Source organism: Zea mays, chromosome 5 (assembly GCF_902167145.1).
Source record: "Zea mays cultivar B73 chromosome 5, Zm-B73-REFERENCE-NAM-5.0, whole genome shotgun sequence".
NCBI lineage: Eukaryota > Viridiplantae > Streptophyta > Magnoliopsida > Poales > Poaceae > Zea > Zea mays.
The window spans coordinates 8,966,263-8,978,157 of NC_050100.1; the positions used below are offsets into that span (position 1 = coordinate 8,966,263).

Genomic DNA, 11,895 nt, shown 5'->3' on the forward strand with positions numbered 1-11,895 from the left:
AATATAGTGTTGTTGGAGTTCGTTCTTAGATAGGCTCCAATGTGCACCTCAAGGTTAGATCTCTTCCTTTGTTGTCTGAAGTGTTTCATTGTGCAAACATAGAGAAACAAGTATAAAGCGTCATAGATTTGTTCCAGTATTCTGTAATTAGCGGCTAATGTATCTCTTCATCTTTTCATCTTTGACATCATCTTTTACTATTCAATCCTAATATCTCCCCTTTTGCTCTCTGCACAAAGTGTATCATAGACAAGAATGTGAGGATAGGGAAGAATGTGATGATCTCCAACTCTGAAGTAATTTGCCACTTTGCCAGCATAGCTCTTTTCCTTTTTCTAATGCATATGTACTTCTCCATAGAATGTATCAACACTAAAACAAATCCGACTGGGTGTAACATTTCACAGGGTGTAGAGGAAGCTGATAGGACCTCCAAAGGCTTCTACATCCTATCTGGCATCACTATCGTACTGAAGAACTCAATAATTGGTGACGGATTGGTCATATGAGCTGAAAAGGTCTCACAAGGCTAAACGGTATTTGCGGGCAGAAACAATGATAGGAGTTCTTTGTAGTTTTACAATAAGATGTCGTACAACAGTCAAGAGGTTCTGCTTGTATCTCCATGTTGTATTCGACTCGAACAATGTTGCAGATCATGAACATTGTCCGTTTCAATTTTTGTTCCTTGGACATTCACACAGACCTTTTAAAAAATTCTTTCTTACCGAACACCAAATGCATTTATTCTAATCAGTTCGTAACCAAGTTTCAAGTTTCTTGTGCCTTGTGTGCTTGATCATGTATTCACATTATAGGTTGCATGTTTCAAACTGCATTACCGATAATTTTGAAAGTAGAAAGTAGAGGTAGCCTGCCTGGTCCTGATACTTTGCTTCAAACGTGTCATATAAAACTTAAGTCAGATAAGTGATGTTATACTTCTTGCTTGTGGACAATGCAAGTAATAAGTAATAAATGGCACATTATTTGTACTAAAGCTCAACAAGAAAATGATGTTGAACGATTTACCAATTGCCTGTTTAAATTTTAGATATCGTATCAGCTTGTTGAACCATAAATCCATAATTCCACTAAAACATACTACCTCCATTCACAAATATATGACACCGTTGACAATTTTTTTAAAACTTTGATCACTCGTTTTATTCAAAATATTTATTTGAAGAAGTAAAATTTCAAGTCACACTCAAACAACCGTAAGTGATAAACAAATCATAACAAAATAAACGATAACTGAAGTTTTTTTTAATAAAACGAGTGGTCAAAGTTTATTTAAAAAAATCAACGGTGTCATATATTTATAAACGGAGGAAATACCAAAATATCACATGTTTTTCTATAAAATAAATTGCATCAAAGTTGATGCAAATTACTATTGAAGTGGTTTTTACAACAATAAACAAAACGTTTCTCAAGAATGCGTCGTATTCTTGAAAACATTTTGAGTTCCTGCCAAGTCACCTGGTCAGGTTGACACAGGGTAAGGAGTAAGAACTGCATCAGTTAGCAATACAATATGAATCGGGTACGGAGATAAATGTGGCAACACAATGCATGTAATTTTTTTTGTGCTGCCTTTGTTAGTTTTACTGATTTATATGTCATCCTAAACTCAGAAACCTGTCTCGATCTATATACATGTTTGAGCATTTGTCATGAAACTGCCTTCGTATCTTCTTCGGTGGGCAAGCGTATGTCCAGCTTCTGCTCCTCTTTTGGCATCCTGACCAATAAATTAAGGTTCAGTGATTGGTGTACTTCATTATAAAGAAAGTTTTGGAGAGACCTCTTGGGTAAAAAATAGAAGTTACCTAGGCAGCTATATGCACTGATAAAGCAGATGAAAAAAAATCCATCTAAACTGTGTCATGAGACTTTGGCCCTGTTGTTTCCTTCTAGGATTATTATAATCTAGCTTATGGATTATAGAAGCACCTAATAACCTGCTTATGAATTATCATAATCTACGAATCTAGATTATTGATAAAGAGTGGAATATTGATAAAGAGCTCGCCGTGGATAGGAAGGGGTGGAAGTGTGCAATTCACGTGCCAGAACCTTGATTCATAGTTTCGCTTTTCCTCCTTAATCGTTTGACCTTTTCTTGTGCCCATTTAGATCTGGCTGTTTCTTGTGGGTTTTATCTCTTTTTATGTGTTTCCCCGTTTTGTCGTTTTTCGGTTCTCTTTTGCCATTGTTTCCCTTTTCTTTTCTTTGGGGTTGAGCTCTGAAGTTTTCATACGGGGTTTCATCTCTAGCCTACCCCAACGTGCTTGGGACAAAAAGGCTTTGTTGTTGTTGTTGTACGAATCTAGATTATATAATCCACCTAATAATCTGAGTTATATGTTTGCCTCTCAACTTATTTAAGTTGGATTATATAATCTAGAGGGTAAACAAACAGCGCCTTTGTCCCTCCCAGTTTGAGCTTAACTCAAGAGAACACGAAGTTCAGATTTGCACATCCGACCATGTACATGACACAGCTTCCAGACAATGATTTCACGTACAGTAAAGAGCATGCTTACATCGAGTCAGTTTTGGGTGTGGCTTGATTATGCTCCACAGGAAGAACATTTGAGTTTTTGTCATCAGTATCTACCTGCACAAGTGTACTGTTCAGATAATCTTCGCTACAAGAAAAGGCGTTCAAATAAACAAGTTTCTATTACAAATGTAGCGCACCATGTTACATGGATTGGCAAGAAGCTGCTGAGTCATTTTGGGTGCATTTAGAGGACTTCGTAGAGTACCCTGAAAAAAACAAAGGTTAACTAGTAGGAATGTTGCTAATAGACACACTTTAATCAGATCATTTTTTGACCAATTAGAATATCTCATTGGGAAGTTTTTCAAATTAAGAAGAATGATGCTTTTTATTTGACATGAGGAAAAAGGTACCAAACAGCCAAACAGGACAACTGGACAAGAGGTGCGATGATTGGCATAGAGAAAGTTGTACCTTATTTGCCCACATTAAGCCACAAGCATTGCAGAGGGACCTCGGACCAGCTGGGCCCCGACGCATCGCTGGAGTAAGCCTTGAGCTGATACCACAATTTTGGCAACTAGCAAAACAGGCCAACATTAGTCCATACATGAAGGCAACAACTTTCTGCATATGAAACTGATGTAACACATACACACAATCACAAAGTGATAGTTGGCACATGGCAACTAACTCACTGGGTTTCTCGAAAATGATCATCCTCGCCGTTAGCTGGAGAGCCACAAGCTGCAGAAGAACAGGCACCATCGCCAAAATCTGATCTCCCAGCAAATTGGCCTTTACGCCGTTTCATCCTGAAAGTATTATTGAGATTGTGCAATGCAAGATTCAAAAAAAAAAAACAACAAAAACATCACTGAGTAGCGATCATTTGAATGCAAAATATGGTTATGCAATGGTTACGGTAAATAAACCTGGGAAATATTCCCAGTGGTGAATGATGGTGAGCAGCAATTGTTTGGCCAGGGTTTATTGCAACAGAATGTAAACAGTATGATGAAAAGAAGAAAAAAACACCTTTTCTAGCATGATTGATATAAAAAAAGGTAACTGGATTGAACCAGGTAGGTATGCAAATAAGCACATAAGTTCTGGAAAAGTTCTGACAAATGGAAATAATAGAAATCATCTGTTCCATTCTCCACGGAGTTCATCTAAGCCTTTACATGATACTTCTTACAAATCGTGGACTAAAAGGCATAGAAGAAAGTCCTCGTTCATTTTTATATCTGACTGAAATAAATCTTTTAAACATTGACTTCGCTTATGGTAACCTTGAATAACACCTTTAGTGCACAAGTACTCCAAATAGGTAGATCCATGGTGCACATTCAGATTATTATCCTATTTAGTTTTTTTCTGGCATTAGTACTTGGAGAAACTATTCGAGATAAAAAGGTGACCTAAGATTGGATATGATATAACAGTGATAATAATCTGAATATGGCATGTGTATTCCTATTTAAACAGAGTGATACAAGGAGAGAATTAAGTAAATCCTGGTCTTACAGCACATCCTATTAATGTGGTAAAGCAATGTCAAAGTCAAACATAATCAAGTCTGCAATAAGCTGATAATTTTATCTAATGTGGAGACTAACAAATGCAGACTTCTTACTATTTATATCTCAAATCCTCCAAATGACAGCAAACAATCTGTTAATCAAGATTGCCTTTAAAAATTCATTATGCCCATGCGAAGAATAATTATATCATTGCTAAACATAGAAGTGACATTATTCTGTACTTACTTTTGGGCAACCTCCTTGCGCACACTGTATCTAATCCTTTTATCGAAACATCTTTCCTTTCTCTTCTCACGGAATCTCATTAAGGAAGCAACCCTTCTAGCAGCCACAGTTGTATTCTGCACATGAGACAATGCTTTAGGAGAAGCTGGAAATACCTATCCTCACTGCAGTAAGTATGCGGATACCTTCTCATCATTTGCTGAAGAAACAGCCATGTTTACCAAACCAGGCGGAACCTCGTACCCTCCAAGTACCAAAAGAACAGCCTGAACCTGATCAAGAGAAAGTACTTAGGATATACAGCTCCCCTAGGTTGAGTTTCTGCACATGTGACTCCCATATCTCACTGACACGCTGGCTCGCATGTGGCCCTGGGATACACGTGTCAGTGAAACAATCTCATCACCATATGCACTCAAACAAATCAATAATGACATAGGCATATGGTCACCCTGAAAACCTTCAGTATGGTCGCATCATGCTTACTTTGGTCTTGGTTTATCTTAGGACATACATCCCAGTGAAGCTTTTCACTACAAACGACATCACTAGGGCTCATGATTGCATTTATAGGCATTCTCACTAATAAGCAGATAAGGAATTGAGATAGACCAAATAGATTTTTTTTTGAAGAAAAATAGACCAAATAGATTTCAAAAACACGTTCAAATGGAAGACTGGCAAAATCACCTTGTAACCGTGAAGACAAAATATTTATGTTGTTTCATGATTAGATCTCTAGTAACATTTTGAAAGTTATGACTATGACTCTGACCAATCCAGGCAAGTCATCTCAACTTCTTACTCACAGAAGTTCCCTAATCTAGTTGCTTCCATCTTTCCAAATAATCTTCCCTAATAGCTAGAACAAAAATAATCCTCAACTTGCCAATGAGAAAAGCAAATCATATGAGTGAGCTTAGTCCAGGACCAAAGATGAAACATAGTTCCAAATTTTCATATTTGGGTTTAAAACACTAATAAAACTTAAGGAACAAAGAATTTATACTTCTCATCGGAAAAAAAGAACATACATGCTTCTATTGGAACTTTATTTGGCAACTATAACAAAAACACAAATATGTTAAAATCCTAGCTGAAGAACGAAGATATCTACTCCGCTGTTCATCAAACTCGCGACTTTTCCCCGACACAACTATAAAACATCTCAACACGCACAAAAAAGTGTCTACCTAGCGATCAAGCATTCTCGATTCCACTCGAACAGTAGAACGGTATATCCATACTGATCGAAAAATGGACAGAGCAATTCATAATAACATTAGTTCAGCCCCTTACAGGATACCAAAAGCACAGTCATATCATATAGCACCCGTATTCTTTGGTGCAATTCAGCAAGGGAACAAAGGAATATGGTCAATTTACAGTAGCGAAGCAGAAACTGCGACTAACTTAGCCATAGCTGGCAATCAAGTCCCCTTAGAATTCAATCAAGAACGATGAAGACAGAATTTAATTATGTGCAACTCGACAGCAGAGCGCCCCCGCAAAAGCAGAACAATATTTGCTAATTCATAGCCGGCGCCCCGCGCACGCTAATCTCCGGCCAAGACTATTAACGACCATCGCAACATATAGGAACCAAGGAGAGAATTTGGGAGGGGCCAATGGAATTATCAGGGGTGCAAGAGGCGCGACCTTTTGGGGCGGGACGGGGTCGAAGACGTAGACGTCGCCCTGATACACCAGCGTGAGCTGCTCCGACGTCGCGCTCATCAGCGCCTCTGCCGCGCCCGCCGCCGCCGCCAAGGAGGCGGCGCCCACGCCGGCAGCAGCGGCGCCATCCGCCAGGGGTGGCCGGAGATCGTGGTCGGCCGCCGCGGGCTCCGCCGCCATCGGCTGGGGATCGGACGGTGGAGATGCGTGCAGACAGGGTGCGGTCCGTGGACAAGCTCGGTTTGAGCGCACGTGTGGAGGATGGACGAGAGGAGCGCACGTGTGACGGTGAAGACATGTACACTGGCGCGGCTTGCTGGTCCCACTCTGCAGCTTTCCGCCTTCAACGCATCTCCATTAAAGCAAGGTTGTACAGCCCACAGCCAGTTTTATGATACCGTCTTATCTTCAACTAAAAAGTCTAATTGTGTAATGATTTTCTATGTTACCATCTGTACATTTAATACTTAGCGCATCTCTTCCTCCCACAATTTATCTTAGAGTTAAAAGATGTACATTTAACATTTAGCTCATCTCTTCCTCCAACCATCTATCTCGAGGTCCGTGAGTAGCTTACTTTTAGCTGGCTTTCTGCATCACCATAAATATGACGTGGCATCTTTTATAGCCTACATGTCACCTTAGAACACCTTAGAATTGACTAAATCGTTATGATAGTAGAAATTTGTCACTTTCTATATCTTAAACCTTATTCATCCCTTCGTCTTCCTCCACAAATAATCTACATGATACTTAAATTGTCCTCTCAATCAGATTCTTATTAGAACTAGATTCTCAAAAAAGCTTATCATAAAAAAACTGAAACAAAAAGACATGTCCCTTTTCCTATTACATAATTGTGAGAAATTATGTTGAACCTTGAACCCAAGTCACCTTGCAAAAGTAAACGAAATGTGTCATAAACATTCATTCAGTGGTTACATATGAGGCTATCATTCGGTGACTTGTTACATTCAAGCATTGCTAGGCTAAATTTATATAAACACAGGCAGTACCATCAAAAATAGTAACACGGAGACTAGAGTGGACTAAAAATGTACAAAAAAAAACAGAGTTAATTCTGCTAGAAAGTTCAACATCCAGTTTAATACAGTTGAAAATGAATCAGAAACGGTTGCTGCAGGCTGCAGCCAGTCCAAAAAAAGGGCAGCCGATCAGGAATGTATAACAAAGTTACAAAAAACATCCACAGAGCTTTTATATAGCTTCGAGATCGAGATTGATCATGATTATTTACATGAGCCATCAAAATGTTACAACATGAAGCAACGGAGAGCATAACTCTTCTTATTCAACAACACCAAATTCTTTAACAATAGAATGAGGTAATATATTTCACTTGTCTTCTCCAAACTAAATTACAAACAGAAAAGCTGAGATTTACAATCCTAGCTATTCTCATGTTAGAAGATTTATATTTACCTCTAAAGCAGAAATATATGAGCCTATTATGCAAAGGTGATTGCTTTGGTTTGTCAAATCCTACAACCTACAATGTGCATGGTACAACAATGAGATCTAAGAGCACAATTGCACAAATTTATGTAGGATAAGAACTGCGTATTCAGACAATATTAATAGCCACATTCGAGATTTAGTTAGCAGAACAATATGAGAAATGTCTCCCTTCATTTGGTCCAGAGGTTAATCATGATTAATTTTCTTCCAACTTTCTACACAATGCTGCAGTACTTGCATTTCTGAAATCTTGATGGGAAGAAATGACTTTCTTAAAGAATCTATGCAATCAGTTCACTACCATTTTCTCCTGCGCTGCCAGCCTGCCAGGCCATGCACTCCAATGGAGATATTCCTCTCTCCTTGGCATTCGCACCCATCTATATGCTGAACCTAGCTAATTATTTCAGAAACTCCATATCAAACTGTATACATAAGAATTTAAATACCTTAGCAATTATTGGTGGTAACATTGGTAAAAATTCTGCAAAAACAACCAATTGGATTCACAAGTTAACTGTTTTAAACCAACCACAAATTACCGTTGAAGCTGAAGTTATACAAACCTAATCAAATGCTAAGCATGCCTGATTTTTATACCTAGAACATTGACTCTGCAAAAAATTCATATCAAATTCTGCAAAAAAAAAAGTAACACATATCTTCAGTACATAGTATCACCAATTGGATTCAAATGACAACTAGTGTAGCCAGCCGGAAACTATTATCGAAATGAACTCATTCAAGCATAATGAACAGACTTCCAAGAAACATAATATCTTAGCAATTTAGCATGACTGTGAGCATGTGGACTTCAACTACAAGATAACAACATTAGTACATTACATTCATATGAACACTTGACTTTAACTACTTCAGCTAAAACATTTCAAAATTTTATAAACATTGCTGTGCACATAAAAGTACTCTAGAACACAACTATTTCTGCAGACTACTCCCCTTTAGATGAAAACTTTAATAATAGTTCATAATTCAAACAGATATTGCCAGAAGGGGCAGAAGTGTACTTGTTGAAATGCGCACAGCTCTCCTGCATTGTTTGATAAAAAATATTGCCAAAAATGATAACAAGTCACTCAAATACCAGTTTTTGTCCGAGCGCAAACCAACTTCACATTTCAAAGTATCCTAGCTTGCAAAACCTTACCTAAAGATAACAATGATTGCAACAACCACAAAACGACAAGTGAAAGCCACCTAATTGCAATCCTCTCCTTAAAAACAGAATCAGCAAAAGATGGTAAACAGAATCAGCAGAAGATGGTACTCTGATGCTAGAGTTCGCTATATGTCATACATCTCATAAAAAGCATTGATATAGAACTCGAAAGTTGATCACTAAGTCTAAGTTCGTATTCACCGAAGCTCAATTGGTGTTTGCACTCGCAGTGAAAAGATCTCTAGTCAAATTTACTAATTATTATCTCCTTGTTCCAAAATTCTCTCTTTTTTTCATACAAGAAACACGAAACAAATCAAGAAACGAGGGCATACACAGCTCTCGTCGTTCACTCGAGAACAATCTTGGCGCCGAGCGCCCGCATCTTCTCGGCGATACTCTCCGCCTCCTCTTTGGGAACTCCAGCCTTCAGCACGGCGGGCGCCTTCTCCACGAGATCCTTGGCCTCCTTCAGACCCAGATTCGTGAACGCCCTCAGCTCCTTGATGATCTTGAGCTTCGCCGCGGCGTCGAACCCCTCCAGCTTCACGTCGAACGCCATCTTCTCCTCCTTGGCCTTCGCCTCCTCGCCGGCCGCGCCGGGACCTACTCCGCCGCCGACGAGCGGTGCGCCGCCGCCCGTGAGGATAGCTAGTGGCGGCAACTGGTCGACGCCGAGGCGGCCGCGCAGGGCATCGGCCAGGGAAGAGGCCTCGAGGAGGGTGAGCCCGCAGATCTCGTCGACGAGCGCGGAGACGCGCGGGGTCGCGCTGACGGCGGTGGAGAAGGAAGCGGCGGGGACGGTGGAGGGAGGAGTAATGAGGCGGCGGAGGTGAAGGAGGCGGGACGCCATTAGGGTTTTCGTGGGGGGTCACGGCTACAGGCCGGAGCGGAGCCTGTTTCATGGCTTCATGGTCAGTTTCAGTTTGTCACTTGAAGACAGAAGGCGGATCCATAACACTACGTATATTAGGTAAGAAAGCGGAGACAATAAAAGATTTGTGAAATAACAGACCACAAAAAAACAAGCTTTGTTCTACCTTAAATTATGCAGGAAATTCAAAATTTACAAATAAATGTAAATGGACGAACCTATTGCTTTTCATCTTTTAAACAAGGGCTCATCTCATTCCTCTGATCTGTTTCGCAACCAAACACGTGCTGAAATAACCATGTTGGTCGTTCATCTCCTCCCCTCCCTTTCGTGCATCATCGAAGCTAACACAATTCAGAATGTGTTGAGTAAAATGTTACTGCTAGTCTCCATCCATATCGAACTAGGTTATTGAGCTGTCCATCATGATCGTTCTGAACCCTCAACCTTGCAGTCGACCTGCACGGGTGGGCGTGGGCGCGTGACCGGGGCGCGGTGTGCCTTTCCTTCGTGCGGGCTTGGTCTTCCGCGGCGGGGAGTTGACTAAAAAAGACGTGCCCTTTTACGCTGTGGTTGGGCTGGGGTGGGCCGTGAGCGTGTGGCTACCGTTCCCGTTCCCGTGCAGCCGCTAGCTCTGACCCCGTCGGTTCGCGCCGGACGCCCACAAACGAAGGGGGCAGCGTGGGGGCACGCGGTAGTGGACTAGTGGCACACTACGCACGCACTCTCGGCTGGCGGCCGGAGTGGACGGAAGGGTTCCGGCGCGACCTTTTCGGAGCTCGTTTGCCTGCCCTTTTCACCGACTCGGCGCCTCGACGGCCGGCGACGGCGAGTGAGGATGCAAAAAAATCATCGCAGAAACGGAATGGCGTGTCGCTTTCCTTTGATCTGTCTCCGCGAGTCCGCGTGTACCTCCGGCCCCTCCCCCTCCCCGCCGCTTCGTTTGCTCATAGAAAGATTCCAGATCAGTGGATGTGGATCGTAGCGCAAGCACGCCGAGTAACTGCAGCTATAAAAAAAAATTCAAAGCAGCCAACAAACGGGGCAACTCATAAGCGTACAGATCTTCCGGCCACCCGCGATGCACAACAAACGGACTCCATGAATGACCCCAACTGGTGACACCACAGCTGACTGAGCCACTGCTGCTGCACAAGACGCCAAGATCACACACAGTTCGATGAACGCGCCATGCCATGTACTGCAACTGCAAGCCGGGATCTGTTTTCGCTCGTTTCTCCTCCTAGGTCTCTCCATGCCAAATGAATTCACAGACGATTCTGCTGCGCTGCACGCCTGCACCTGCTCTTGTTTGGGACGAACAAGTCATCTTCTTCCTTTTCCCGTCTGTTTGACTGACGCAATGATCCGTAAAGTTGTACAGTATTACTGACGACGATTCTAAACGCACTGAATCCCCGAGACCCAGTCAGTCTTGCGATTTTTTCCACCCAAAACACGCGCCCATCGACCTTCGTTGAACCATCCCCAAGCTTGAGTCCCCCCCCCCCCCCTACTTCCCAAGTCGCATGTTCGATCGAATCACATCCAAATCCCGAAGAACAACATGTTGAATGAATGAATGTTTTCTCAGTTCATCTGTGTTGGACGAAAACTTTCCGACACAGCTATGTACAAATCAAAGAACAGAGTACACATCTCGCAGCAAATTTCTTGCGGCGCTTGCCAAGAAGGTCGTTCTTGTTCCCCTCCCCTCGTCGACCCCTCACATGACCTCGTACACGACGACTAGCGCGGTGTCCAAGCCGTGCAGCTGATGATGGCCCGACCGGTCGCCGGCGCGGAACTCCGCCGCCGCCGCCGCGAGCGCGAAGGGCCGCCGGACCGACGGCGCGTCGAGGGCGGAGCTCGCGGTCGCGGCCTTGGAGTCGTCGGCCGAGGAGGACGACGACGACTGCGACTGCGTCTGCGTCTGCGTCTGCGGCGGCTTGTAGTACATGCGCGCCGTCTGCGGGCAGTGCGAGTGGAACCTCGCCGCGATGCGCACGCCCATGTCCAGCATCTCCACGTACCGAGCCATGTCGACGGCGGACCCGCCGATCCCTGCTCTCTGTCTGCCGCCGCTGGGATGGGATGCGCGAGCGGAGCAGGCGAGTAGTGGTGGCTGGCTCTGGTTGCTTTGCTTGTGCTTTTTGACGAGGAAGAGGAAAAGATTTGGCGCTTGGTTAAATAGCGGGGTTCGGCCGAGGAGTCCGAGTCCGAGGCCACATGCCGTGGAAACTTGTGTGGGCGTGGACGACGGGCGGGCGACAGCGCCGACCGGGACACCGGGTGGTGGGTGGTGTTTCGCGTGGCTTTCGTGCTGGTTGCGCGCCGTGGCCTGTGGAGTTGACCAAAAACGTGCCCTCGCTTTTCGGGCGCGGTTGGGTCGCGCAGCGCA

General features: G+C 43.1%; 3 protein-coding genes across 4 annotated transcripts; all 3 read right to left on the bottom strand.

Moving 5' to 3' along the window:
* Nucleotides 1-1,338: 1,338 nt before the first annotated feature.
* On the bottom strand, nt 1,339-6,444 carry LOC100281895 (GATA transcription factor 25). 2 transcript variants are annotated; one of them, XM_008645420.4, is made up of 8 exons: nt 5,944-6,444; nt 4,470-4,550; nt 4,285-4,400; nt 3,211-3,327; nt 2,987-3,092; nt 2,710-2,778; nt 2,553-2,626; nt 1,339-1,747 (listed from the first exon to the last, which is right to left on the bottom strand). In XM_008645420.4, the coding sequence occupies exons 1-8, from the start codon at nt 6,139-6,141 to the stop codon at nt 1,678-1,680; spliced, it is 831 nt and encodes a 276-aa protein (XP_008643642.1). In that variant the 5' UTR covers nt 6,142-6,444; the 3' UTR covers nt 1,339-1,677.
* Nucleotides 6,445-8,704: 2,260 nt separating this feature from the next.
* On the bottom strand, nt 8,705-9,514 carry LOC100284007 (50S ribosomal protein L12-2). The gene has a single exon (NM_001156905.2). The coding sequence runs from the start codon at nt 9,471-9,473 to the stop codon at nt 8,970-8,972; it is 504 nt and encodes a 167-aa protein (NP_001150377.2). The 5' UTR covers nt 9,474-9,514; the 3' UTR covers nt 8,705-8,969.
* A 1,530-nt stretch (nt 9,515-11,044) lies between these two features.
* LOC103625909 (uncharacterized) lies at nt 11,045-11,655 on the bottom strand. The gene has a single exon (NM_001149428.2). The coding sequence runs from the start codon at nt 11,533-11,535 to the stop codon at nt 11,221-11,223; it is 315 nt and encodes a 104-aa protein (NP_001142900.2). The 5' UTR covers nt 11,536-11,655; the 3' UTR covers nt 11,045-11,220.
* Between the last annotated feature and the right edge of the window lie 240 nt (nt 11,656-11,895).

Excerpts from the sequence above, each read along its gene's own strand:
- LOC100281895 (XM_008645420.4), bottom strand. The coding sequence starts at position 6,141 with ATGGCGGCGGAGCCCGCGGCGGCCGACCACGATCTCCGGCCACCCCTG. Across the intron at positions 4,551-5,943 it reads ACCCCGTCCCGCCCCAAAAG|GCTGTTCTTTTGGTACTTGG; the intron begins GTCGCGCCTCTT and ends GATCAGGTTCAG. Across the intron at positions 3,093-3,210 it reads GATCATTTTCGAGAAACCCA|TTGCCAAAATTGTGGTATCA; the intron begins GTGAGTTAGTTG and ends CTGTTTTGCTAG.
- LOC100284007 (NM_001156905.2), bottom strand. The coding sequence starts at position 9,473 with ATGGCGTCCCGCCTCCTTCACCTCCGCCGCCTCATTACTCCTCCCTCC.
- LOC103625909 (NM_001149428.2), bottom strand. The coding sequence starts at position 11,535 with ATGGCTCGGTACGTGGAGATGCTGGACATGGGCGTGCGCATCGCGGCG.